Source organism: Pungitius pungitius, chromosome 10 (assembly GCF_949316345.1).
Source record: "Pungitius pungitius chromosome 10, fPunPun2.1, whole genome shotgun sequence".
Classification (NCBI taxonomy): domain Eukaryota; kingdom Metazoa; phylum Chordata; class Actinopteri; order Perciformes; family Gasterosteidae; genus Pungitius; species Pungitius pungitius.
In genome coordinates this window covers 10,118,238-10,145,622 of record NC_084909.1, presented here as the reverse complement: position 1 = coordinate 10,145,622, position 27,385 = coordinate 10,118,238, and the positions used below count along the sequence as shown (strand labels likewise).

Genomic DNA, 27,385 nt, shown 5'->3' with positions numbered 1-27,385 from the left:
AAATCTCAGTAGACACATAAAGCTCCTCCTACCTCCACTTCTGTCAGCGGATGTCCATTCTCTCTCTCTCTCTCTCTCTCTCTCTCTCTCTTTATCTGCTCCTGCGTCTACCGGCCATTATCTCCCCCTATTCTGTTCTCTCCATCGAGGAGAGTCCTCCCACCTCCCCACTGCCATCAATCAGCTCCCATTCTCCTCTGTGAGGGGGGGGATTGGTATCAGCAGCCTCCTTCCTTCCTCTCTTCACTGTCCATCCAGCCTTCACCCTTCCTCTCCACCTGTACCCTGCCCTCCTGTGACATCCTTTTCTTCCCTGCTCTCTGCCCTTTGTCTTTCTCTCGGAGCCGTCAGTATCGCATCTCTCGTTTCTTATCTTGTACTTATGGCATCACGCAAACAGTTTATGCTCTCCGAGCCGCTGATTAAAAGATGCATTATGCGCAAATGCAGAACTCTCAGCTCGTTAAAGTACATGTGGTAGTTTACACCTCTTAGTTGGCTGGGTAGGCCCCACAAGTCCTTTCAAGTAGATATTCAAAGTAGAAGCTCTGGCATGATATTGTCGCCTGGCCATTGGTCTAATGTCTCCACATATCAGGGGGGAAATCAAAGGACTTGAAATATATTATTTTGACTGAAACAGGCTTTATGTTGTTCTTGTGATAGGCATATCTGTTTGATCGGTGTATAAAAGCTACGGGGATGCATGCAACAAAAAGTCTGCCGGTATTAATGCATGGATTTTGAATTGCAGGGGAACTGTCATAGCTTCTCCACGTGGATTGGATTTGTCTCACCATAAAAGACAAATCCACTCTTCCACCCTGTGGAGCTCTCAGACGTGGCCCCCCCGTCTATCTCAGTGACGGCTAAATAGCTTTTTAATTAAAGGAGAATTAGTCCGGTTAAACTGTAATTTAATGCAAATATGAAGTCGTAATGACAGTCAGTAAATCACCAATGAAGACGAGGCGGCTGAAGGAAAGCGATGTAACTCATCCAGTGCACGGCTCTACACCAGATGAGACAGCTCAGACACAGCCCATTCTGAGAGGCCGTAACCAACAGCTCACCCGGACCGTCGGCCTCACACGCGCGTCGAGATCTTTTAACATGCATCCATAATTTAGATGGACGGAGTAAATGGCACTGAGGCTCAACGCCACCCCCCCCCCCACCCCCACCCCACAACATCACAGAGGACGACTAAAGGCCTTGAACATCTGTGTGGCTGTGATTCCGATGAGTGATCAATCGCTATCGAAGGCGTACTCACGTGTGCACGCCATCGTTGGAGGATCTCTCTCCGCCCTGAAGAAGCTCGCCTCACAGCGGCACGCGGCAGCACCTTCTCCGTAGCTCACACTATGCGGAGGGCACTTTGAACACTTGGTGTTCCCGGCGTACGCCTTGTAGAAGCCCGGGTGACATGCTGCGGGGCGAAAGGAGGGAAATGTGATGGAGATATGAGAGCAAAGTCAGAGCGCGTTATGGTCAGAGGATTTGAGTGTCACATGAAACAAAAAAAAAAACAAAAAAAAATCACATATCCTCACAATGTTTCCCAGTTGTTGACAAATAGAACCGGCAATGGCATTTTGTTTATGAATTACTAATTCTATTGTGTCTAAAGTAGCCATGCCTAACAATGCGGATCAAGAGTTATTGGATTGGCCTTGTGTCCGTCAATATTCATAAGGAGGTCAGCATTATTAGTTTGAGCAAACGTCTGGATTTCATCAAAGATATAACAGAATAATGGAAATCAGGTTTTCTTCTCAAATAGGGGAATTGATGGAGCAAAGTTCACCAAAATAAATAGACCATCTATTCTGGATTGAGGAACTTTACCAAAAATTAGGATCCTTTTCTTACATGAAAACAAAAGCAGATTAACAGACAAAACACAGATTTATTGTGTTTACTTTCTCCCTCTGAAGGAAATAACATCTCTCTTGCAATGCAGAAGGTTACCGATTTTTATTTTCCCCTTCCCCAATGTCTAAATAATCTTAACGTAAGGCTTTTCATACTATTACAAGAAAAAAAAATACCATGAATCATCTCTCTACATATTCTGCTCTGAACAGGCTGCGTTAACAAGACATTTAAACTGTTGAAGAAAACATGAACAATATTGACACTATACGCTATAATCGTATTTATTAAAGCATTTAATGTGACAGAATGGTTAAAAACTCCTCACTTTGAAAATGTTGCCAAAAGTCTATTTGTTTAATCCAGTGCTAACTGTTTAAATGAAGAGGCTCTGTGTCGGTTACACTGTCACAAAATCTACGGTTTCATTTTTTTTTAAAGGAAGAGGGTGACTGCAAAAAATCCCCAAAATGAGTTTTGTGCAGTCACAACATGAAGGCGCCTGTCTCGTCTTCTTTTGTAAGCCATAGTAGAAAGGAAGCCCTGAAAACCTTTTTTGGCAAAAAGAAAATACAATTAATTAAAGCGAGTGACGGCTCAAGAGTGTGTTTGATGAGAAACTGTTAGAAAATGTATGAAGAAACCGAACTGAAAGATCACGGCGGTTTACAAACTCATTAGAGACCAGCTGCAACTGCTTTTAATAGCATTTTCCCAACTTCCATAGCACCTCCACGCCAGACCGACGTGCAAAAGTCTCCAGCCCGGCGAGGCTTCCATCGCCGTCGGTTGTCACCGAGCACATCGATTTAACAAGGTAACACAAGCTGAGCCATTTGGAAAATCACCTTGAAAAGCACAGAGTGCCTTTGTGTGTCTCTCCATTGCTGCCGGTGATAAATGGAGCTGTGGGGAGGACGGAGGAAGCGCTTGGAACCACGACAGCGTCGATCAGATGGGGACAATTAGGACGAAGGCAAAAAGGTTAACACACACACACACGCACACACACGCGCGCACACGCACGCCTTCTATTTCAAGTGTGATTGTCCCTTCAAATAAAGACTATTGGGAAAAGCTGAAGAGTGACTATTGGATTAGTTCACAAGATTCAAATGGCCTTTAAAAACTCCACATACACTCAAGAAATCCGCTCACACACGCACACACACACACCGTACACGAGTGTGACAAGTGGCACCCCGCATGGCGTACCAAGGCCGCCTCCGTCATTAACCCCGGATACCGCCATGTCCTTGAGTAAAAAAGCGTCAGTCACCTGCCCCACCCGACTAGACCCCGTTTTAGACTCTGTCAGCCTAATGGCGCCTCGGGCCTGACCTTCTCCCAACTGAAAGGATGTTTCTTTTGGAACCTCGCCGCGTCCCGATGCAATCTGTCCGCTTAGGCTCCGCTCCAAGGCCAGCGTGGTGCTGAACAATGACTGACCATGCATCACCAGAGGATGGACACACACACACACACACACAGACACATGCTGGCAAAGAGGTTAGCACACACATGCTGGTATGTACATGCATTGCGCGCCCACACACACACACACACACACACACACACACACACACACACACACACACACACACACACACACACAAATGTGTTATTGGGATTGTATGAGGAAGGGAGCCTGGGAATGCAGGCTGTCTAGCAATTACATTCTGGTAAATGGACGCCTTTTTTTAAAATCTGCCAACCACTCAAAGTGCTTCACGTGACATGCCTGCATTCAACCATTCAAACACACATTGGCTGTACAATTATTGCAATCAACTGTTATTTCCCCTGTTAATATAGGCCTACTGGACGTCAGAGTTTGCAGGGGACTAGTGAGTTGGGCAAAAACCAAAGAGCAAAGGAGAAGGAGACAAGGTTCCATGTGTGCGTCTTTGGGCTACTGAAATTAATCACTTTTTTTAACAATTTCATCAGGCTCCTAAAATCCTCTCAAAAGAAATTTAAAATGTGACACATCTGAAATATATCTATGCCATGGTCACAATGTTTTAAAGGATATTCATCTTAAATAATGCATTATCCAGGCAGTGCAGAAAGTACCTGGGGCTGAAGATTGGATCTACCCAAAAAACTGTGTGAGCAACCAGAGTCGCTCAAGCGGGGAATGTAGAGGAAAAATGGTTTCTATACTCCAACATTTTTTTCATGCTATACTCATCTCTATGTCATAGTTTAAGTACGGGTATTGCCATCGCTATATCTGGGTGATGATTAACAGTTTGACGGAGGGAGAGGGGAAGCCAGAAGGAGGCGCACAGACATAATAAGACTGCAGGCATATACAAGGTTGTAGAGATATAAAAACAGAAGAGTCTTTGCCACACAGAGGATTGCCAAGGACCAGGAAGACATAGTGCAGGGACACAGGTGAGTGTGTGTGTGTGTGTGTGTGTGTGTGTGTAGGCACTAGGAGACATAACGGGAGAGGCCAGCGTGATACGGTCATCCGACCAGAATGAAGGAGCCAGGATAGCATCACCATAACAGAAAAGGGGGGGGGGGGGGGCATAATGAGGGAGAATAGTGGGAAAACATCAAGAAGATAGTTGCACAGATAGGATTGAGGGGGGAGGGTTTCTATGGAAGTAAATCTGTGCCATCGGGGGTTGAAATAAAAAGTTGATTGAATTTCTAGCACTGAATATTTATGCATTGAAATTATGTACCTGAATGTTTTTCAACATTAAAACACCGCAAAAAAATTCAACCTAAAAAAAAAAAATGTTGAAATATTCGAAATGGAGGCTACAATATTCAACCGCAAAAAATTCAACCTTGGCACACCAATATGCGGAGGCTACAATATTCAACCCAAATAAATTCAACCTTGGCACACCAACATCCGGGACACTAAGGAACAGCAATCGATTCTAGATTCAAGATCAGGAGCGTGCGTCAAGCTAAAGGAGCGAGCACCCAAAACACCTTCGGCTTCGGATTGTATCCATGTCCAATAATAACGGAACTTTAACTCTTCTTCATGCCATCAGTGTGGCAACGTATGAAGAAATACATAAAAGAACATATAATGTTCACCCTAAACCAAAACGTTTGCTTGCCACTGACGATATACAACTCTATTAAAATATACAAATCAACTAAAATCCCTTAGACTCGGTTGGCCGAGTGGGTAGCACAGCCGCTCTGTGGCACAACGTTATTTTGCGCGACACGGTTCGAATCCCGGTTGTGGCGGACTTTTAATAAATGTTCTTTTATGTATTTCTTCATACGTGGCAGTGACGTAGTGCTCACTTATACAATCGTAATCGCTGCAATGGATATGGGATGCATTTTTGAACATTTTCAGAACAATATGTTTGCAAATGTGTGACGACTCAAGTGACGGAGGCAGACAACACCTGCCTGCCGGGGGGAAACAAACACGCACCCGTAGCCAAACCAGTAGGTTCAAAAACCAGTAGGCACGTAACACCGGGGGAAAACAAACACGCACCCGTAGCCAAACCAGTAGTTCAAAAACCAGTAGGCACGTAACACAGTCACTGAAAAATGGGTTCTCGTTTCAGACTTTACGAGCAAATACAGGATCCCTTTGAGATAAATTCTAAAGCCTCGCATTAAGACGTACATCCCTTTATGTAAGACTCTGCGCTACTTGCAGGTCGCTGTGTTGTGCCAGATCCTCAATAAAGTTTACCCATGGCCATGAAGACTCATTTAACGTTACGTGGACTTTGAATGTCGCTTAATACCCAACTGAGATCGGCTTGTGCCGCTGTGAAAAAGGATCCTTCCACCGACGCTACTGCGGTTATTCCTGCATGTCCTGTCGGGTTTATGCGTCTGCACGCTCCGCTAAAGCCGCTCCCCCCCCCCACTACGATACAGCGGCTCATCTGCCTCTTCAAGCGCGTTCCTGGTTTTCAAAACTCCGCCAATCACTCCTAACAGCTTGTCCAAGGATCTCAGCATTATTAAATGAATTCAAAACTAGAAGAAGAGGCGTATTGTGAGCGGGTGTACGCTCTCGTTTAACTTCCGCTTAGTTCATGTCCAACACAGTCTGTTAATGTACAAATGTCAGCTGTCTATTACGGAATCTTACAGACACAAACCACACTGATGACATGAAGAAGAGTTAAAGCCCCGTTATTATTGGACATGTTTACAATCCAAAGCCGAAGGTGTTTTGGGTGCTCGCTCCTTTTGCTTGACGCACGCTCCTGATCTTGAATCTAGAATCGATTGCTCTTCCTTAGTGTCCCGGATGTTGGTGTGCCAAGGTTGAATTTATTTGGGTTGAATATTGTAGCCTCCGCATATTGGTGTGCCAAGGTTGAATTTTTTGCGGTTGAATATTGTAGCCTCCATTTCGAATATTTCAACATTTTTTTTTTTTAGGTTGAATTTTTTTGCGGTGTTTTAATGTTGAAAAACATTCAGGTACATAATTTCAATGCATAAATATTCAGTGCTAGAAATTCAATCAACTTTTTATTTCAACCCCCGATGGCACAGATTTACTTCCATAGGTTTCACTCAATCAATTGATCAAAGAAATGTATAAACTAAAGTCCTGCGTCGTCGCCTCGTTAGCGTCTTCCTGGCGGCTCATTTGAGCGAATGTTGCGTTCTGTGGGTGCGTGTTACTGAAAGTTCCCGGTCCGTGAGGGTGTGCGGGTTAGAGAATATGTAGAAAATAGCTAAAACTGCAGATAATGAATCCGCAACAATATGCAGAACGCAAATTTGGGGAAAAAACGTTAAAGATAGCGAGTAATAAATGTGTGCATGTGTGTGACATGCAGCAAAGTGTGTGATGCATCAAGGGGTGAGAGAACAGCATCCAGACACACCGGTCTGATCAAACTGTCGGCCCCCCCTTCCCAAGGTTAATGAGATCTGGAAGTCAACCAGAACATCTAAATCTCAGAGCCCCGAGCCGGGCCCTCAGACCCAGAGGCAGCAGATCGCTCGCTGAGGGTTTCCACTTTGTACTCGTCGGACCTAAACAACAGATCCTGCACGAGCTGCCTCTCTACCACCGTCTACCTGGTACCGTACGACCATCTTCTCCTCACCATTATTTATTGTTTGAATTAACGTATCGGCAGTGGCCAGTTTGTTTAAAGCCGTTTTTATTGCTTTTTAAAATCAGACATAGATCGCGAAAAGGGTTTAAACACAACAGACTCGAGAAAAATGCGTCACTAAAACAAGAGCTGACAACATTTGGTCTTTGAACATTTACAGCCCACTACCCCGTAGAAAAGTATATTTTTTCTTTTGGACTACAACCCAATCTTTCCCCCTAAATGAAGTCAAACTTCTCATTTGCTTGGAACCAACCTACCGCTCATGCAACTTAAGTACACACGCAGAATCTCTTTCCTTCAACCTCCTCCTTGCTGTTGCCGTGCCATATTGTAATTCACAATTCATTTGAAAAAAAAGCCTGTTGCCATTGAACTTTTGAGGTTTTCTAGAATCGTCCATTCATGACCCTCTGATTCACTTTGGTGGCCAAGAGGTGAAGGAGACAGGTGTTGACCACGACATCACTTTGTTCCAATTGTTGTCCTTCCTCATTTCTCTCTCTCTTTCTCCCTTAATAGGTTTCTCTACTAAAGAAACATATTAAAGTCAAACCAATATCTAAAACATAATGATGTACAAATGCAACAGATTGCCTATTATGAGCTTCTTCTTTACTCGTATTTGCATGTGTTCATGGGTGAATTGCATTCTTTGCAGCGCAGAGCCGAGGATGGTGGGAGCCTCTCCCGGTGGTCAGCGGAGAAGAACAATTCCAAGAGGAGCACAATTCTGCAGCATTTACTTACAGATCCACATCAACAAATGTTGCAGAATAGTTCGGCTCTTGAAATCAACGGCGGCGTGGTGAGGAGGCGGTGCAGAGGATGAGAGATCATTGCAGAGATGGGGTGAGAGATGCAGCCTGAAACTTATTGCATATGAAAAAAAAGAAGAAAAAAAAGAAAGAAAAAAAGCAGGACTATTTTCAGTTTCATTCCACACAAACATTTCCCTCCCCGGCGCCCCCCCAGAAAACTATAAAACAATACAAATAAAAGCCTTATTGCTTTTTCCTCTGTGCTGACACAAAACACAGCTTGTCCATGCATATCTTATGACAACACTTTCTGTTCCCTCTCTCTGTACCATGAGACTATTCTTCATACTCCACCGAGGGAAAATTACGACCTATTTTCTGAGCTCAGACATGATTCACTTGTCTGTTAATGTTAGTAAGATGCATTAAGATAATACAGTATCAAGATAGAAGTCACATTAACAGGATGCTGATTCATCTTATGTCAATGGGCCAATCTGGAACCCTCTTGGACCCAGCAAGCTTCCTGTCTGGGGGAAGTTAATGCCAGTAATGAAAACCTTTCACAATTTCTGATTACCGTATTTTCGCGACTATAAGGCGCATTTAAAATCCTTTTTTTTCTAAAAAAACGACGCGTGCGCCTTGAAATCCGGAGCGCCATATATATGGATCAATTGGTTGTGTATTGTAACGGACTGTGTTTTCATGTTCTGGAGCGGCGTTGCACTTCACATAGTTTTGGGATGGTCAGTGAAGGGCGCACAATGTTACGTCACTCATCTTAGTGCCACCTATGGCGACGCGGGAGTTGTTGTTTTGGAGAGCGATGGTCTGTTTTTGTTCGGCCGACAGTAGCCTGTTTCTCGACAATAAAACCAGAAGATAAGCACATTGTCCAGAGATTCATTAGCGAGAGTCGCTACACTATATTAAAGCTCGTAGTTGGATGTCGGGATCGCGCTGACGGTCCACGGTCTGTTCCAGCGCTGCCTCTCGGTGCAAGATGCATGAAAGCCTTTGCCAAGAAAGTTTTCATTAATCAAGAATTAAAGTTGGAGGTTCAGAGATATTGTTAATATCCACATTAACGTTTGAACAACGTTACCATGGGCGAGACGAGTTTTCAGAACGCTTAATAACATTTGATTTAGCACAGCCCGATCTAGTGGATGCACAACGGAGTCAAACGTTTTAGTGCAGGTACTTTCTCTAATGCAGCAGAGTGTCAGTGTTTTTCCGGTTCGTCCGTCCATGTTTTCAGTCAGCGCGGCAATTAGAACGCGGAAGCACCCCCCCCCCCCGCCACCGCCAGCAAATGCGGAAGCACCCCCCCGTCGACGGGGGACGAGCCGCGACCCGGGTCCCGGATATGCGCCTTATAATCCGGTGCGCCCTATATATGAAAATATTTCTAAAATCGGCGATTCATTAAAGGTGCGCCTTATAATTCAGTGCGCCGTATAGTCGCGAAAATACGGTACTTTGTGCCTTTATCTAACCTCTTGCTGACAATTATTTGAACTTCTTATTTTGCAAGGTTCCCCCCCATCTTAGTTTAATTAGACTGCCATTTAGTGGCATGGAGGTTTTCTTGAATCAGGCTTTGATAAGATGCAATGACTAAGTAATAGACCACGTTAAAGAGGCATAAGCTCTTTTAACAGATGCCATTTTGTGCGGAGAAATCCCGACACTATTAACGAGGATAATCAGAACTAATTATCTCCATTGACAACATGCAGATTGGGGGGGTCTTCAGGACTTTGTATTTGAATCACTTACGCTTAAAGCTGTGCAGTACCATTAAATTCACCACGTAATGCAACGTCTTCTCCAACTACAACAGGACAATGTTTGTGCTAAATGCTTTTGCTTTCTTTAGGCTCTCCTTCTCCTTCTACAGGCCCCATTGTCGTTGTAATAGACACCTAACCCCTGTCTTCTTATGGAAGGGACGTCTACTAAATGGTTACATTCTGCGTCAAGATGCATTGTGTCACATGTTCAATGTCACATGTTCAATGTGACACAACAATGTGACGCAATGGTGAAAAAAGGGTTCTTTGACTTAAGTCAAAAACAGCGATATTTTGAATTATGAAGTAAAAGTGTTTGCACAATGTCTAATTCAAATGATATATATTGATTAATGTGTAACTAATCGCATGTTGAAGCTAGTGAAGGTGGGTTAGGGTTATGATGAATCTGCATGTATGATTAATTAATCTTTGTTATATTTTGGATTTTTTCGAATCTGCAAAAACTAACCAGTCACTAAACTGTCAGCTGAAAAGTCCAATATTATATAATACTACTAGTTTTCACGACACACGATTAAATAACGACAAAGAGGCGAAGATGACGACATCCCAAAAAGGAGTTAGAGCCAGTTGGTGGCAGAAAGCGGGGCCGGATGGGCTCATTCGGGGAGCGCCATCACTAACATGCCAGCGACATTATCGGAGACAGATCTTTTTATGGACTTTACAGGGGTCAGCCTCGCTGATCCCTTTACGGCAACATAGAGAGCGTCTTGTGCCAAATGAATGAACAGAGTAGTAAACTTTACAAAAGACATCCGATAACTCAGAGAGAGACTGCTTCTAAATCTTAAATCCGAAGAGGCTTCGGGTTGAACTGTAGAGCCATGTTTTTATGGTCTGAGCTTGACGGATGAATCGATGTCCTGACTGGCTTCGAAAGAGAGCACTGACCTGTGCAGGGATATCTAGAAATGCATGATCAACCGTAAATCTATTACGGCGCTTATCCTTGGCCAGTGGGCACGGACCCCATCAACTACCAGTGGAAGGTGACACTTGTTGCCCTGCACAGCGGTGGACTTTAAGGACGGTGATGTTGGGTTGGTTGCTTCGTCCATGACTTCAGTGGTTCGGTCCAGATGAAGAGGTCTTAAAGGAATGGTCTGACATTTTGAGTATGACGCGGCATTCAGAATTCTTTTTTTTGCTGAGAGTTAGATGAGAAGATCGATTCCAATCTCATGTCTGTACGGTATGTGGGCAACGACCAAGTGACCTTTAGTGCCCAGTGGCTTAGAAAAGAAAGGAAACTTTCACAGAAAATCCAACAATAAAGACCTGTTCCCTTAAAAAACTGAAAACTGAAGGTCTGTAATTTGTGCGACACCTGATAAAAAGACCTGTGCATTTGGCTGCATTTACAATCAGGCCGCTCCTTTAATTAAGGTACAAACGTCCGTAAACTGCCTTCAAAATAGTTTGTCTTGCGCTCACATTTATTCCCGTTTCCAAGTTTGTTACTTGCATGGTTTTATGTCTCTTAAAAAAAGATGAGAAAGCGTGGTTGATCTCAGGCCCTAATGGACGTATTACAAGGAGTTATGAATATTGGCATGACTTGAGCCCCAAACTTTTCCCCGTGGCTGCCTCCCTTTTGGCGTGATCGATGGTGATTGTGATTTTAACAGTCTGTTCAATCGACAGCAAATCGTCTTCAGCAGTGGGTGCATTAGCATAAAGGCCTTCTTGTGGAAAATAAACAGCGACAATGCCTCCTCAAAAACCGCACAAACAAAAGGAGGGAGATAACGACACGGCAGCCCCTTAGTAACATCAACAACAACATAATGGAGCTGGAGCGAAATTAAAACCGAGCAGTCAATTTAAATGCCTTTGGTGATGCTTCCTCTCTCCCTTTCTCTCTCACTCTTTTCTCACAGATTTATGCAAACAGGCTCGGATTAAATCAAGTGAATGGATGAAATAAAAATACTTACATATGCACAGAAGTATTCTGTAAGCCAGAAGCGTCAATACTGATGATTTAGACTTGCAGGACAAAGACAAACACGGTCATGGAATAGCGGTTGTTGCTGTTGATCAAAGTTATAGGTGTCAGAACATGTCATCAAAAAGGGGCCCGACAGGTTTACTACACCTCAGAAAAGCCAGGTACATTCCGAAATAGATCATTATTGGAGTCAGGAAAAAATGAAAAAAGAAAGTGCCACGGACACTGTAACAAGTGTCATTTGATTCCTGAGAAGCAGCTGCGGGGAAGCCAACAAGTGCAGCATGTTGCAAGTGAAGTGAGAAGATCTCGTGTCCACACTTAGAGTGTGAAGGCGCTGCACGCATTTAGGAACACTGATGCAACACTTGATGGAGCCGCTCCCATTTGCAAGAGCCAATGAGGAAAAAGACGAGAGCAAGACTGACAATTTTATGGCAGTCGTCCCAGCGGATTTAAGAAGCCGTGTGGGCATCTTTGATGAAAGGAAATATCAGGATTCATCTCATGGGGAACATGAAGAAGAGCTTCGCTAATTTCATATCATCTGGCAATTACATTTTGGAATACTTAATTATTTTGACTGACATATTTGTCAGAAAGTTCCCTTCTCCTAAAAAAGTCAGATTGGAATTCAGGGCCAGTAAATGAGAAAAAGCAGGTTTGTGGAGCACAACATGTGCGACATATTTATCACAACACAAGTCGCAAAAAAAGTCTCACCGGGCTTGCTGCCCCACAACCTATCCCGACATTAACTATTCTAGGTCAATGCCTGACCTTAAACCTGTCAAGGTAAATACACAACCATCAACCATCTCGTGTGAGTTTCACAACTTGTGCGTCACCTTCTGGACGTGACCATTTTGCAGGGGCGCCTGTAAAGTATAATATCAGATAAGATATCAGACAAGTAGTGCGTGGAGCCAGACGTCTCTTTAGTGCTGACAGAGCGTTGTGGAGAGAGAAAGTCTGGCCATGACGCCGCGACAAACCAAACCAGACAGAAGTAGCTAATTTAACCAAATTTGGACACAGAAACGTGTGTGGAACATACTGAGCAAGCAGATAAGGGCGTCGCAGTTTCTTTTACGGTTTTGTCGATTGTGTTCATCGTAGAGAACCCTGTAACCAACATGGACCAAAGCTGAGCACAGCAGCGTCCTCCATGAAGAACAAAGACCTCGGAGACCTTATACTTCCTTTACAGCCGCTTCTTTCATCCGCGGCGGTTGGTGGTTTGTTTCCTCCGTGATGCCCTCACACAATCTGTTAGCCACCGTACATGAAGCTGTACACTCCGACGGGTCCCACTCGCCGTTTGTGACTTAGTTACCTCGCTTAGCAGAAACCCAGAAAGCACTCCGAGTGCAGTCATCTGGGATGATGAAGTGCGCCTTCATGAGACTAGCGGGGAGCATTTGCCACTAATTAGGGGAGAATGAGCACAATTGGAGCACAGGCTTCTCTTGTTAATGATCTGAGGAACAAGCTCTCCCGGCCTGCTGACTTAAATCGCAAACATTTCCGAACTCATTCACATTGCAAAAAGTTGGTTTGATGGCATCGTTTTAAATGAAAAGCAGCTTCTTCCAGTAACATCTGATGAGCCAAATTGATTAAATCTAGTTTGCTTTGAACGCTGCAGTATCAATGGCCCGGACCGTGGATAAAGAGCCCGGAAACATTTGCACAGCAATCATTTCTCTGGGCTTAACATGAAGAACATGTGTACTCCATCACAGAGCATGAAGGCTGGGCTGAGTGTAGAGGAAACACTGCTCATGGGTTTAACAGTGATCATTATGCGTCTTCGTTTTCCTCCCCGCAGGACAGAAATCAAAGGCTTATTCTGCTTTCCCCCTACCTGCCTCTGATCTAATAACAGTAGGGTCCAATGCCAGTAAATGGGGTCCTTGGCTGCCAATTGCAGGCACGCTGTGGCCGGTTAAATACAAAAGGCTCGGCTCGGTCTCTCCTTTAACTTCCAGAGATTTTTCTGCTCAGGCCTTGTGGCCTTGCTGCTTTGGGCAAAATTAGCTGTCAGGGGTTGTGATAGAACCTGTGTGCACGTGTGTGTGTGTGTATGTGTGTGTGTACATCAGGCTGTCGGTATTAATGGTCAGGAGGCACTTCTTTGTCTTTAACAATATTTTAGAATATATGAATAGTCTTTGGAGGCCGGACTCCATCCTGGCGTGGGATAATCTGGGTGCCGAGCTCAGATGAGGCATGAACTGGGCCCACTTCTGGTTGACCAGTCCGAAATGAGCCCGCCCCCAATCAGCCGCTGTTTGGCTCGTGACACATTGGTTGTAGTGCTAAAGAATATGATACCTGGCCCAAGATCTGCTGAGCGTCATGGGACAGGTGTGCTTGTAGGCTTTACGGATGTATGAAGTAGATGTTCTCCAAAAGTTGTACATTCTTTTTCCACTTCTTGGTATTTTTGCTTGACCTCGGGAAACGAATACTGTTTTCCAGCTTTGGGGACTGTTGTTGGGTTAAGTTAACATGACACTTTTTCATATTCCGTTTTACATTTTTCAATACTTTTTAAATACTACTAATAATACTTCTAGTAATAATAATAATAACAACAATAATAATCATTATACAATCTCAAACGTGATGCATTGGTCAGCGGTGGATCGCATTCAGTGGATCATTACTGACATTTATTTAAAGAAAAAAACTAATTTATGAGATTTCGCAAAATTTGTAATCCGAATTTACACACACTTCCACACACAGACGAGCTGGCAGTATATCCTTTTCAGATCCCTCTCTGATCTATAGAGTGTAATGGTGTTTAATAAGGCTGACATTACGCTGGGATAATCCCGCTCTCTCATGCACCGACACACAACCAATTCCATTTCCACCGCCTCAGCTGTTTTCTCTGCGCTCCAAAAGCTCATTTCAAGAAAAAGAGGCCAGGGCGCAAAACGAGGCCTCAAATATCAATTACCAATGATGGGGGAAAGAGGAAAAGGCTGATGGATGCTACATTTTCTCAAATCCTTTGCCATTCTTTTAATATGTTTTTTTTGTTATTGAGCAAAAACAGCATATATTATACTGATTGGCCACTATGAGACCTAGGAAAAATTTGCAGTGGAGGTAAGTGTATCCGTTCCTACAGTTGTGTGCCGACAGAAAGAAACAGCTGGATTGTATTGGCATGATGGAAGGATGGGGGTAAATTCTGTTGATATATTTTTAATTCCATTGTATTACGTGGTCAGGAAACATGGCATAATGTCACAACGTAACATGAGTGAGATGGAGCTTTCCTATTTGAAGGTTAAACTCGGAAAACACTATTATACTATTGTATAATACAAAATAAAATGAATCGTGCCTTTTTGCCAATAAAAAGCACACAAATTATTCTGATACAAAGACGGGAGGTAACGGAGCACATCTCAATTCCTCTGCTAGGCTGCCTTACAGAGTGTAAGCATCAAAAGCAGCTCCAGCGGCATTCACCGAAATGAACAGTCGGCATAACAAGACCAGCGCCAAATGACCTGAGAGATTTGTGTTGTTTGTGGCTTTTCAGCACGTCTAACATTGTGGAACAAGGCCATTCCGTCCTCTACAGACAACCCGGAGCATCATGAAGCCAATTCCAGTATGTACTTGGAGCCAATGTAGTGTATTTCAGACAGAAGTGATATGCCCCTCTGGCTGCTCCCGACTTCTGAGAAAACCATCATAGTCGACGATTTCACCGGTTGCCAAAAGCCTGCTGTAATGGTTTTGGTAAACATCTTCTTTCATCTTTCTGCTCATTGACTTTGAAAAGGCACAGCAGCAGGTTTACTAACTTTATCTGTAGTTTTGTGGAGGGAAAAGAGACCTTATTTTCTGAACACTGGAGAATCATGCTCTTTTTTTTTGTCTCAAGAGATACAAGCATCCAGAGGTGTGCAGCCTGCCCACAACCAGATTAACCTGCCTGGAGACCCCGGTGCCTCCAGGTTACCGTCACGCACAATGCACACAATACGCTCTCGTGGTAGCTTCATTGTATTTCGCACAGGGACACCAGGCACCATATTCCAATATTGGAATAGACCCAGGTCCTTCTATATATGTCAGTTAGTTTGTGGATGAAACATTACTTTCTCTAAAATATATACACACACACAGTATATACTGTACATGTGTATAAGCTCCCTAGATGTAACCCTGAATTGTGTTTTTGTGTGAATTCCAGCATTTACACATTTGATTCTAGTATGCATACAGGTCTATGAGAAAATGACAGGTGATTAATACCTGCAAACATGAGTTTATCATTTCAATGTCCAGGTGCAAGCCTTCTCCAACACTAGTAGTTTGTTCATTCAGTAAATTGTGGTCCGAGTTTAGAGTAAAATAGACGATACAATGTGTCGCTACCACAGCGTTGTGAATGCTGCACAGACATTAGAACCATCTCTAGTAATGATTGGATCATCCCAGATGTTATTAAATCAAATTAAACAATTTTAATTATTCATTAATTAAGCACGGTGTCACTGACAAGAATGAGAGAGAAACAATAGCAGATAGCTGGGTTACTATGGTAACACAGTCAGTGCCTTATGTCTCGATTTCCATATTTGTCAGTGAATGGAGAGAGATAAGGTTTGTACGAATTAATCAAATATCTGTGTACCACTTCCAATATTCCCGCGGAAGAGGGCTCAGAGTTGGCACGCAGCTTGCGCTATTACAAATCCCACCGTTGTCCCCAGTTTGTGTAATTAGTTTAGTGTTATTGCATTCTCGTGGAGCAGAGGGGGTAAAATGTGTTATTGCTTTTTAACCGAACACAGTGGGTAAACTAATGTGCTCAACAGGATCAATAAATCATATCTGAACACATCAACTCCCTGGCCACTGGGACACGAAGCAGTGGCCGGACCCGTGTTTGCACTACGGACTGTTGTGTGTATAATAAAAAAATAAAAAAAATAAAAGAAATACACTGCGGTCGTGACGAGCGCGAGGTTTGAGCGGCCCGTGTGTGCCGTGAAACCCCCCCAAAAAACGAAATACCTGTGGCTCAAAATGACACCAGTTACGAGCAGCTCCACACATGATCTGCGTACATCTGCCTGAACAATCTCTTCCTGGCTGCGTGCCCCTTCCCTCCCGGGCAGTTGGTCCGCTTTGTGAAAGCCTCCCGCAGTTCGCTAATCATGTTGACCGCCAGCTCCCAAATTAATGCTGTCTCTGGTGCTTGTAGGACGCCACCGGGCCGACTGACGCGGCCTCCGGTGGCTAAATGGACGCGCCACAAGGGGCTGTTCCTGTAATAGTCCGTCATAGAAGACGTTGTGACCTCATTGTGATGGGCTTGTGAATTAAATTGGAGCTTATCTCTACAATATTAGAAGGTATACAATATTTTGCTATTCTATTAAATTGAATGCAAAGCCAAGGTTGCCAGTAGGGTAAAGTTATAATATATATATATATATATATATTGGCCTAATTATTCATGCTGCATTTAGTGCCTCTTTTTTCATGAGCTGCAAGGCCACTGCAGATGTCGGACTGAGGGAGGCGAGCGAAAACCCGGAAGAACTATTGCACAAATGAATTGACTCAAGAGGGTTCCCGTTTTTCAAATAGTTGATTAACATCACATTTGAATTTCCCACTGCGGGGGAACTTCTTTCTGTTGTTTTTTGAGTTTAGGGTCTTTGCAATGTGCAGCTCAAAGGCTGGCTAGATATTCCCTCAGGCGGACATACAGTATATCAAAATAAGCCTATTGAAAAGTGTGCAAACTTCACTGAGACATAAAGTTCCCCTGAGACAGGCACCCGTCTCTGCTCCACAAAAGAAAAGAAACTGACATCTTCTGAAAGTCACAAAATGTTTGGCAGCAGAGCTCCGCCTCCAATTAAAATACAAATATCAGGCAACGCGGCTACGTACAACAATTTAATCACCTACATATCTCTGCACTTTGCTTTCAATTAAACCCCAGTGGAGTCCTCCAGCAGTTCAAACATGTTAGAAAAATGTGTCGTGTCAGAGGATGATGCTGCAGCCCATTAGCCTATCCACAGGCAGAGGGGACCTGTGGGCAACAATGGATATCGGGGTAAGACTTTATTTCTGTTATTCAAGCAGCACTTTGGCTGCACTATTTGTCTTACTATGTCACGCCCTTAGGTCGAACGTAAGCGGGACAACACAGAATACAGGGAAACCTTTAGCGGCACTTATGAAGTCACACAGTAGCTACTGTGCCTGCATCCACCACAGAGACGCCTGGCGATGCCAGAGGGTTGCAGAATGAAAAACTCCCAGACTATTATTTTCTGTCTTCCTGTTAAAACATTGCTTAATGACAGCGCGGGGGTGAGGGAGATTATAATTAGCTGGCAGAGGAAGCTTCATTAAACCCCTTCTTTTCCATCCTGCCAGGCACTGTCCTGATACAAGCCTCCCAGTGCCATCATCAAGGACTACATGGTGCCAGGAGGAGATCAGATGAATCGTCCACTCAGCCGGACACAGCTCGAACCGTCGATGTGGCCGATCCCTTCATGTTCAACTTTCAGCACTTGCTGGACATGTTTATAGTGATGATAAAAAAAGGAGGTGGCTTTAGAAACCATCAAATATATATTTATATATAGATCTTAGATTTCCCAAGGAACAACGTGCAACAATGTGAACAGAACACGAGGGCTTTCTTAATACTAAATGCCACCTTTTTTTCCCCCAGTTTCAAACCTTTTACTCTTCTTTTCATGCTGAAATAGAAATTTGAATCTATTCTGGAGCTTTACTTGTTTGCTTAAGTGGATGAACATATATATCCAGCTCTGTGGAATTACCCGCAACAATAAATCATGTCAATTTAAGAGCAAGAGTTTGTAATAATTTACCTTATTTTTAATGACTATTGTAACTATAATAATTATCAACTTCATGTGACGCCGCTCACAAAGAGGCCACAATTAACATGTTAAAAATTGTTTTTCTCAACAAACAGCGATGTGGTTAGCTGATTGTCACGACTAACCTACAAAATGAATGTGCATTGAAGAAGGCTTTTCGTCTCAGTAAAAACATGCACATGACACATAAATTAAATGTATTTATTGATTCATGTCTCTGGGATGCCAGTTGAAAGGAAAGTGTGGGAGACACGCTGTTCATGCACTTGTTGAATAGTGAAAGGTTCCCCATATCCCATGACAGCATGAACTCCAAACACATCTACGGAAGAAACACATCTACACACACGCTTTCGCCTACAATTCTGCTCCTTTCTTGTTCATCTTTCAGCCCTCACAGTGCATCCCTTTATTCCTCCTTTAACGCTCCCGAGAGACGACTGTTTATGGAGTGAAAAGTGAAATGAGAAATTCCCCTTGCCACCTAATTGCGCGGCAAAAATCGATCCAGTAATAGATTCCTTCTCGCTGACACCCAGTCTCCCTGACAGCGCTATCACGCAGACAAATCAGAGGAGCGAGTGTGTTCCTCTGTTCTACGTTGCAGGTTCAGTACGGTCAGACATCTGTGTGATTGCTTAGGAGGCCAGATTGAGGCTGTGCAATATTCACTTCTGTTTAGTTTGAGATGAGCTCAAACGTGGGCGTTCCGATACTAGACGAAAAAATGAAATAAGAAATGGAGCGGCGAGATGGAAAAATGTGACTGGGTACTGTGCGATCTGGATGACTCCATTATGTGGAATGCAATGCCAGATATTTACACCAGTGTCTTCAATTTCAGTAAAGAATGTCCACGCAAAAGTTTGGCATTCAATTTAAAACATTTCAAATGTGTTTAAAAATGTTACATTTAAACCAAGCACTTGAGTTACCTACAGGTCCTGCTGCCTTTACTGTGTCACCTGCCCATTATGCAAGAGGTCAATAAGCAATGCACAGACTCACATACGGACGCAGGCCTTCTCAACCATTCTAAAGAAAACCACTTTTTTTTTTAAAGGTATCGCAGCTGTCCTTAAAGCGATAATTCATTTAGTAAGAAGCTGCAGGCAGCTGTGACTCCGACAAACAACTGTTTTTCCAGCAGGTGACCGTCCTGAGCCCCAAAGCAGCTGCTGACAATCTCAAGCAGAAGCGTACAAAAAGCCTTCAACTGACGGCACAGCCATTGTTTCTCCCCCTCTCCTCCTGCCTTATCTTCTCCTGCCTGGCTGAAGTTCTCCTCCTGCTGCACTCTGGAGCAGCCCCCCCATTGATAGGAGGGCACAGAGAAGCCTGTGCTACCTGCTCCCTCATTAAGCCTGTGACAAAAAGCTTCTCCCCCCCGCCCCGCCCTCCCCCCCGGCGACCCCCCTGCGGAGCAAACTGCAGATGTGAGGAAAATTGTCGGCGTGAAGAAAGAAAAAAAAAGTCACCGAAAAATGCATCGGAGGGCAAAAATTCTGTCCGTCCGTCTGTTTGGCTGAAAGAAAAACAGCTGAACTCTCGTTTTGTTGGAAAAACAAGAGCGGGAACCATACGCTTTGAACAGTACAACGACGTCGGCAGCCAGAGGTCTCGTATTAACGCTCTGCCAAGTGAGCAGAACCAAACAGCATCACTGCGGCATTAACTCAAATCCCCCATCTTCCATTGAGCTCCGTGCTAAACCCTGAACAAAGGACTAAAACTGGAGTGCTATAACCTGGCAGGGCTCCTAGAGACACACAAGAGTGCACACAAAAATATAGTTACGCCCAGTGCTTTCAAGAGATGTAAAGAGATTGGATTATGTTAATACAATTCTTACTTACTTCTATTATAATCCCACTCACTGCGTTAAACGGTTTCTAAGCCAACATGCCGAATAAAGCCCCCATTCCACGTTTGGGCCTGTGGGCTTTTTGGGGCTTTTCCCTGTTCACGCAATCCAACCAAATAGCTTCCAGGTTTGAGTGATCACGTCAGTAGGAAGATGAACAGCTTTTCCCTGCGTACACTCGCACATCAAAAGGTAATGGACCGCTCAGCGGAAGGTTTATTAGTTTCATTTGGTCCGATAGTGCTGACACCGTCCGCCGCTTTGTTTTACCCCCTCCTGCGCACCTGGTGGGCATTAGACAACGTTCAATTAGGATGCAGGACTCGACTCGGGCGGCCGGGACAAAATACACAGCGTTTTAAAACTCTATGAATGTGGAAGAATCACTTTGTCACTTTCCTGCGTGTTTCTTAGTGTAGTTTCAAACGACCAGTCACCCCTTTAGGGAAAGCAAAGTTAATATCATGCCATATGCTGCACGGTCTGGGTGGAAAAAGGGAAACGGTGCTGAAGTATGAAGTGAAGAAAAAAACAGGTGAAAAAGAGGACAAGCGGGTCGGGTGACTTACTAGGACGTACAGCTGCGTGACAGCGGTAACACGGCCCAATTTGAATTTTCAGATGAATGATTTATGGCACTGCAATGTAGAGAAGGCACAACAAATATCTACTTTCACCTCTACTTCCGGATGTCAAGCTTCTGTCAATCATGTCGTCTTTTGACAGAAGCTTATTGCTTGGATTCAACTTCTCTTAAAATATGTTTTTGACGTTGGCAACAGTCAGAGGTCGTGGATGAACTGCTCCGATTGCTTTGTAACGACGTGAAATGGAGGCTAATCATTTTACAAAAACAGTCAAAGAATGTTGTGTTATATAATGATCATTTGGCAGATCTTTACTTTAAATTATTTTTTTTTGTATTGCAGCCTAAACAAGTAGGATGTGGAAATATAGAAAATGTGAAGTCCCAGCGTCAACAACTCACGATTAGATTCTTATGAAGAGGCAATAAATGAATGACTGGCCGGTGCTACTGCTCATCCTAGTCCCACCCTGCAAGAGAGATCAGTATCAGATGGATGAGGCAGGGGCACACACACACACACACACACACACACACACACACACACACACACACACACACACACACACACACACACACACACACACACACACACACACACACACACAGCATGAAACAAATTGATCCCTTTCATATCCCCACACATGAACTGAACCCCAGTTACTTCGGCACCACTGCAACTTCAAAACTGATACAGTGTGTGTGTGTCTTATGCTGTTTGGAGCTTTGACAACAACAGCAGCTGGCGGTATTTTTCACTTACAGAACCATTTCTTTTAACTCACGTTGATTGAAAGGAGACAGAGAAAAAGAAACCGGGAGAGAGAGAGAGACCCAGGTGGGCAGTAAGTGGCCTCTTCATTGATTCTGTGTCTTTTATCAGTGTGTGTGTGTGTGTGTGCGCGCACAACAACAAACAGACGGGCCCTGGGTTTAGGGGCTTGGAACTGACACTTCTGATGCCCCGACACAGACACGGTGTCTGTGATCCTGTCCTGCTGCTGTTGACACTCAGGCGGAAGGGACTCGTTTACAGTAATAAACTGATTACACTACAAAGGGTCATTGGGTCTGCAGAGAGAGTAATCAGCTCCAGTCTGCCCTCCATCCTTGACCTTCATATCGTGTATACATCTATATCTATAGATATATAGATATACACCGCCAGATTAAGAAGAAGGCAGTTAACACATATTGACTTATTCTCTTACTGATAGCACTGTGACACCTTCTCTTATCACTACCACTGTGCAGAAGATAGTCCGCATGTCTGTGCAGGTGTGTGTGTGTGTGTGTGTCCCCTGAAGTTTCAGTCACATGCTTTGCTTTGACCTTCCTCGATGTACTTAATTGTCTTCTTGTTTTCAAGGTCAATAAATCCTCAACGGCGTAAAAAAAAAAAAAAAATCCAACCATGAGTATAGAATTGAAGATCTACACTTGCACTATGTGTGAGTGCTTATTAGTCTTATCTATTTTGGGGTTCTTCACATGTATCAGGTATCATAGAGGACTGCTCTTCCATACGTCAAATATCACAATCATTGCTATGACAAAACATGTATTCGTGTCCATCCCGGGGTTCATTTTGTTTGATCTTTTAAATCATTTCCCGTGTGTTTGAATGTCTAATCGCCTTCCCTCCAATGTTTTCCTGCTGCAAAAAAGTACAATGAACGTTTTGACGTATCCGAGATGCAGCGTAATTTGCTACGGATGCCGGGAGAGGTGACGGCACAGAGGGGTCCAATTGTAAATACTTTCATTGTTTTCTCTCTCACGGCCCCACCTTCATAACCTGCTGTGACTCTGAATAAAGACAAGGAGAATACTTCACCGATGGAGACACGGGCAGATCAATCCCCCATAAAACAAGCGCTATTGGTTTATAAATCAGGTCTCCGGGCCCTGCCTCGGGTCGCCCAATAAGCATAGATCAGCTAGAGCGGGATGAGGGGCCAACTAACAGATGCTGATAGATAATAGGGAATAGTATATGAGAGGGTTCACATGTGCAGATCAAAACATTCGGAAAGACGATGAATGTAAACGCACTCACACACTAACCATGCCCCTGAGAAGAAAAGTGTACATAAGAGAAATATCCACAAATACGTATATATATATATATATAAATATATATTATGAAAACATACCATTGCAAAAAGCTCTTTAGTCTCTGTAACTGTTGGCCTTTACTGCGATATAAAAAGTCACTTTGCATTTTTTGGGGCGTGATGGGATATTGAGACGAACCGTCCATTCGACTAGTTGCTGAGGCCTAATGGTGCAGAGTGTTACCATTACAAAGAGTGATGACGCTGTGAAATGGCCCCACTAAGGGCAATATTCTAACATTCATCTGATTTGTGGCCAAGTACTACCACTTAAGCTGCAACTTCAAATTGTAATATGAGTGGCACCAGTATGTGTACAGAGAAGTGAAAATACACCACGTACAGCATGCACACTTGTTTTTGTAAATCACCCTTCAGCCTTCTTTCTTCCATCAGTGGACACACTGCACATTTCAGAAACTCACATTATGCATCGCACTGTGCCTGACAAGATACAGATAACAGACAAACACATTCTGAATATACAATGAATGCTACCAACACTCCTCGGTGTGAGAGAAGTGGAGATTTTATGTAGCATCTCCTTGTCCTGCATACATGGAAGTTACCTTCAATGTAATGTTATTTATGTTGCAATTACGAGATGAAAAAAATAGGTTTATTGACATATAAGCGAGCACATGCAACACAGGCTTTGTAGAGTTACTCTCCTTCTATAAACTTTATTTGTATTTATTTCTTGGCCTTACCTAACTCGTCTTTTCATTTTAACCGCTCTCTACCAGCGAGTGCAATTCCTCACACATCTATGAAGAGGAGTGAGTCACCATCTTTTTTTCAGCTCTTTGGCTCTGAACTTCCTCCCCTCTAGTTAATCTCACCATGAAAGGAAAAAAAAAACCCAATTACAGCTACTCTATTTTATCCAAGTCCAAAACACCCTTCTGATGCCCTAAGCCCACGTTTTAGCCTAATCAATAACGTTGTCAGCGAGAATTCAAACAGATTCCATCCAGCATATTCGGAGGGTTCATTGTACGTCTGTACTTTTCGAGGGGGAGGGTCAGCCAGAGTTCAGACCTCTATCCACCCGAGGGGAACGGCTTCACACCACGGCCTTCTCTAGAACTGACCCAGTTCTGCTATCGCTGCTTGCCGCATTCAACGGATGGATTAAGTCTATCCACAGGACACTTGTGCACTTGTGTAGGAGTGTGCATGTATGTGCGTGTGTGTGTGTGTGTGTGTCAGCGCGTGCCCAAATCCACCAGTGTGACTAACAAGCTTGGCCGTTGCAGTGCAGCAGATGGAGAGAGAAACCTACTGGTAGTTAAAGCCTTTTATGCCCCGGGGTCATCGTCTCTCGTGGGGGTTACGAAGAGTATCAGCGAGGTGAAGGTTCTGAAATGTTTGGGAAAAGTTGGCATACATGCACACTCACATGTTTTCTCAAATGGCAATATATTACATATATATTGTTCCTTTGATAATATGACACAAAATATGCTCCGTTCACATATTTTAGGAAATCATATAAAAGTATTGAATTAGTTAAAGGCTACATCCCCATCTTTAAAAGGTAGTTTTTATTTTTAAGCCTCACTTGACCTTACCTTGTTGAAATCAACTTGATGTGCTATTCCTAATACTTATTTTTACATTTCAACTTTTTGGGGGGGGGACTTGAAAAAACAAACAAATATCAAACAAAATGTGTGAAAAACTTAACTGAAGGTAGTTTGTCGAAGTCCCTGCACCATGTTGGAGATTAAAATGTTAAAAATCAAGCCTTAAAAGAAGCCTTTTCTGATTGGAGGTGGCGGAGCAGGTGGGATTGCATGACATTGTACACTTTAATGCCAAGGCGACCAAATCAAAGCAGCGCTGTAACGTCCAGCCACTTTGGCGCGTGTCAGCTTACTCTAAAGCCAGAAAAACAGGTGCATGGGCGAAAAAAAAAATGAGGAGCTAGCTTGTCCATTAAATGGGAAATTGTGTTGGATTGTAAGTAAAGAAACTCTGGCTCAGGTATCCGTATTCGTGGAAAAAACTTGGATTGTGAGTATGATGTCTGAATTAGAACCACTTTCAAAAGCCGTCTCCACCTCTCTTGCTAATAAATCATTCATATTTACATGGCTGATGAAACATGTGTGTATTAATTATGGGACAAACAAGCAATAATTCTTCTACTTAATGTCGGTGGGAAAAACAAACTGCCGCTGAAGCGAAACAGTTCTCACTGACGCTGAACCCCCAGTAACCCTCGTTTTATCATTCTTCCATTTTTCTTTTTTGCTCGGGAGCTCCTAAAATGTTCTTTCATTTATGACATGTCTGCTCTTCAATCCAGCCCTGTGATGTCTTATCTGGGCCATGTCGCTCTATACATACCCTTTAATGACTAATTCAGTCTCTTGGTCTCTCTTACGTACCGAAATAGAACACACACACACACACACACACACACTTGAGGAAAAAAAAGAAAAAAAAGAAGGGGGAAATCAATTGAAATGTTGCAGCGTCTGACAGGACTGTGCTCGGGGAGATGCAAAAAAATAAAAAAATAAATAAGACTTCACAGTGTGTCGCTTGCTTTTGTTTTGGGAGTGAGAGAGACTCTGCGGTGTGGAGACAGGCAGGAGCAGTATGTATGTATGCAGGGTGCCGGTGCATCGGGGAATTTTTTTATTTTTTTTCCCCCCCAACTGTCTTTGATCACTTCCCGGCTTTGAAGTAACTCTCAGTGAAGGGGGGGGGGGGGCGGGGGGCGCCGAGCAGAAGTCACAGCAAGTTCACATCGCAACTAGGACTCGCGAAAAAGCTGCAATCTGCATAATTTATTCTTTAAACTGTTAAAATGAAAAGAGATGAGGAGAGAGATCTCTAGGTGCCCCCCCCCACCCCCCCCCCCACTCCCCGCTTGACAACCTCAATTAAACACTCCCCCTCTCCATATTTGTTCTCAATTACAGCTTGAAGAGCGACAACATGAGGGCCTCCTAATGCTCATCAAGTGACTGATTTAAAGAGAGAGACAGTGGAAGGTAAAGCGCCACCGGTTTGAACAAACGTGATTGCTGTGCAGTTAAAATGAGAAAAACAAAGAAAGCCGTGTTGAACACAGATGTAAAACATGCTCATTAACACACGCGCATCTTTTCCTCTCCGGTGCCATCGACGCGACGAGATATCCTTGGACAGTTTGTTCTTATTTGTGCGTCTCGGCACGCTAATGACAGCAATTCTGCTCTCCTCAACCCAGCTCTCATCCCATCAACGCCAAAGACTCAGAGTGGACCTTCTAGACAAACGGCGGTTTTGCAATATTACTTCATGACTCTTCACTCACTGCCACTCGCGCAAAAAAAAAAAACTCCACGGTTTGCTACAAATGGTGTCCATTTCTCACTATGCCACGAGGCCATTGATCCCCACTGCATGGTCAACTCGGCATAGAGCAGGACAAAGGGGTTGCGCGCGTCGGCGTGACAGCCGGGGTTTGAGGAGCACGTCGGCGGCTCACAAAGCGTCCATGAAAAAACAACTTGAACACCATTTTAAGCTTTCATCCCAAGTTGTGAACGAGCCACCTGCCACGTACAAGGTTAGAGTTTCTTTCTCAACTTCTTGTGTTCTCAGTACTTGTACTTTAGTGTTGGGAGATATTTACACGGGCCGCTATTCAAGCCGCATCATGCGTTCTGGCAGGGAAAGCCTTTGCCATGTCAGAGGTTCGCTGAGCTTAATGAGGAAGGGGGGGGGGGGGGGGGAATAAGCATTAGCATATACCGTCGATGTTCAAAGAGCTTTCAGTTATATTATTCTTGATGGCTGCCGAGGCAAATGCTAATCCAATGACCCCGTGGACAACAAACCAACGGCTGGGCATTGGAACACAGTCACACTGGACTGTTTGCGTTCACATACGGACACAGAGCGTCAGGTACAGGACACGTACACGTATATGTCATCGTGTCTGATGAGAAATGTCTTGAGGAGCGATGGGTAGATTCAGATTAAGGGACCTGCAGATGATTCACCTGAGCTCTGCCTGTAGGAAGAGGCCTCACAACTCTGTGTGTGTGTGTGGGCGTTGATGCCGAATGAAGAGGGTTAAATTTATCTAACAATCTCCGATCCGCTACCAGCGCACACCAACACACTATCTCTCTCTCTCTCTCTCTCTCTCTCTCTCAATTTCTCGCTCTCTCTCCCTCCCCCTCTGTCTCTCTTTTCCAGACACCCCCCAATTAAGCCTGAAGGGTCATGCTTGTTAAACTAAAACCATCCTTTTCTGAAATGTCACAGTGTCTCCCTGCAGTGTGGTCCGTCTGTAAACAGCCATGTTGCCGATGCCAGCCACAGCCCCCTGGTGCGTCTGTGTGTGTGTGTGTGTTTGAGAATATTTAGTGAAAGCCAAATGTTGTCTCA

General features: G+C 43.9%; 1 protein-coding gene across 1 annotated transcript in view; it reads right to left on the bottom strand.

Moving 5' to 3' along the window:
- Positions 1 to 27,385, bottom strand: part of epha6 (eph receptor A6) — a 114,003-nt gene that overhangs the window by 46,842 nt on the left and 39,776 nt on the right. The window contains exon 4 of the mRNA XM_037488578.2: positions 1,277 to 1,432. Within this exon, the coding sequence (XP_037344475.2) occupies positions 1,277 to 1,432 (156 nt within the window). The remainder of the gene's footprint in view (positions 1 to 1,276; positions 1,433 to 27,385) is intronic.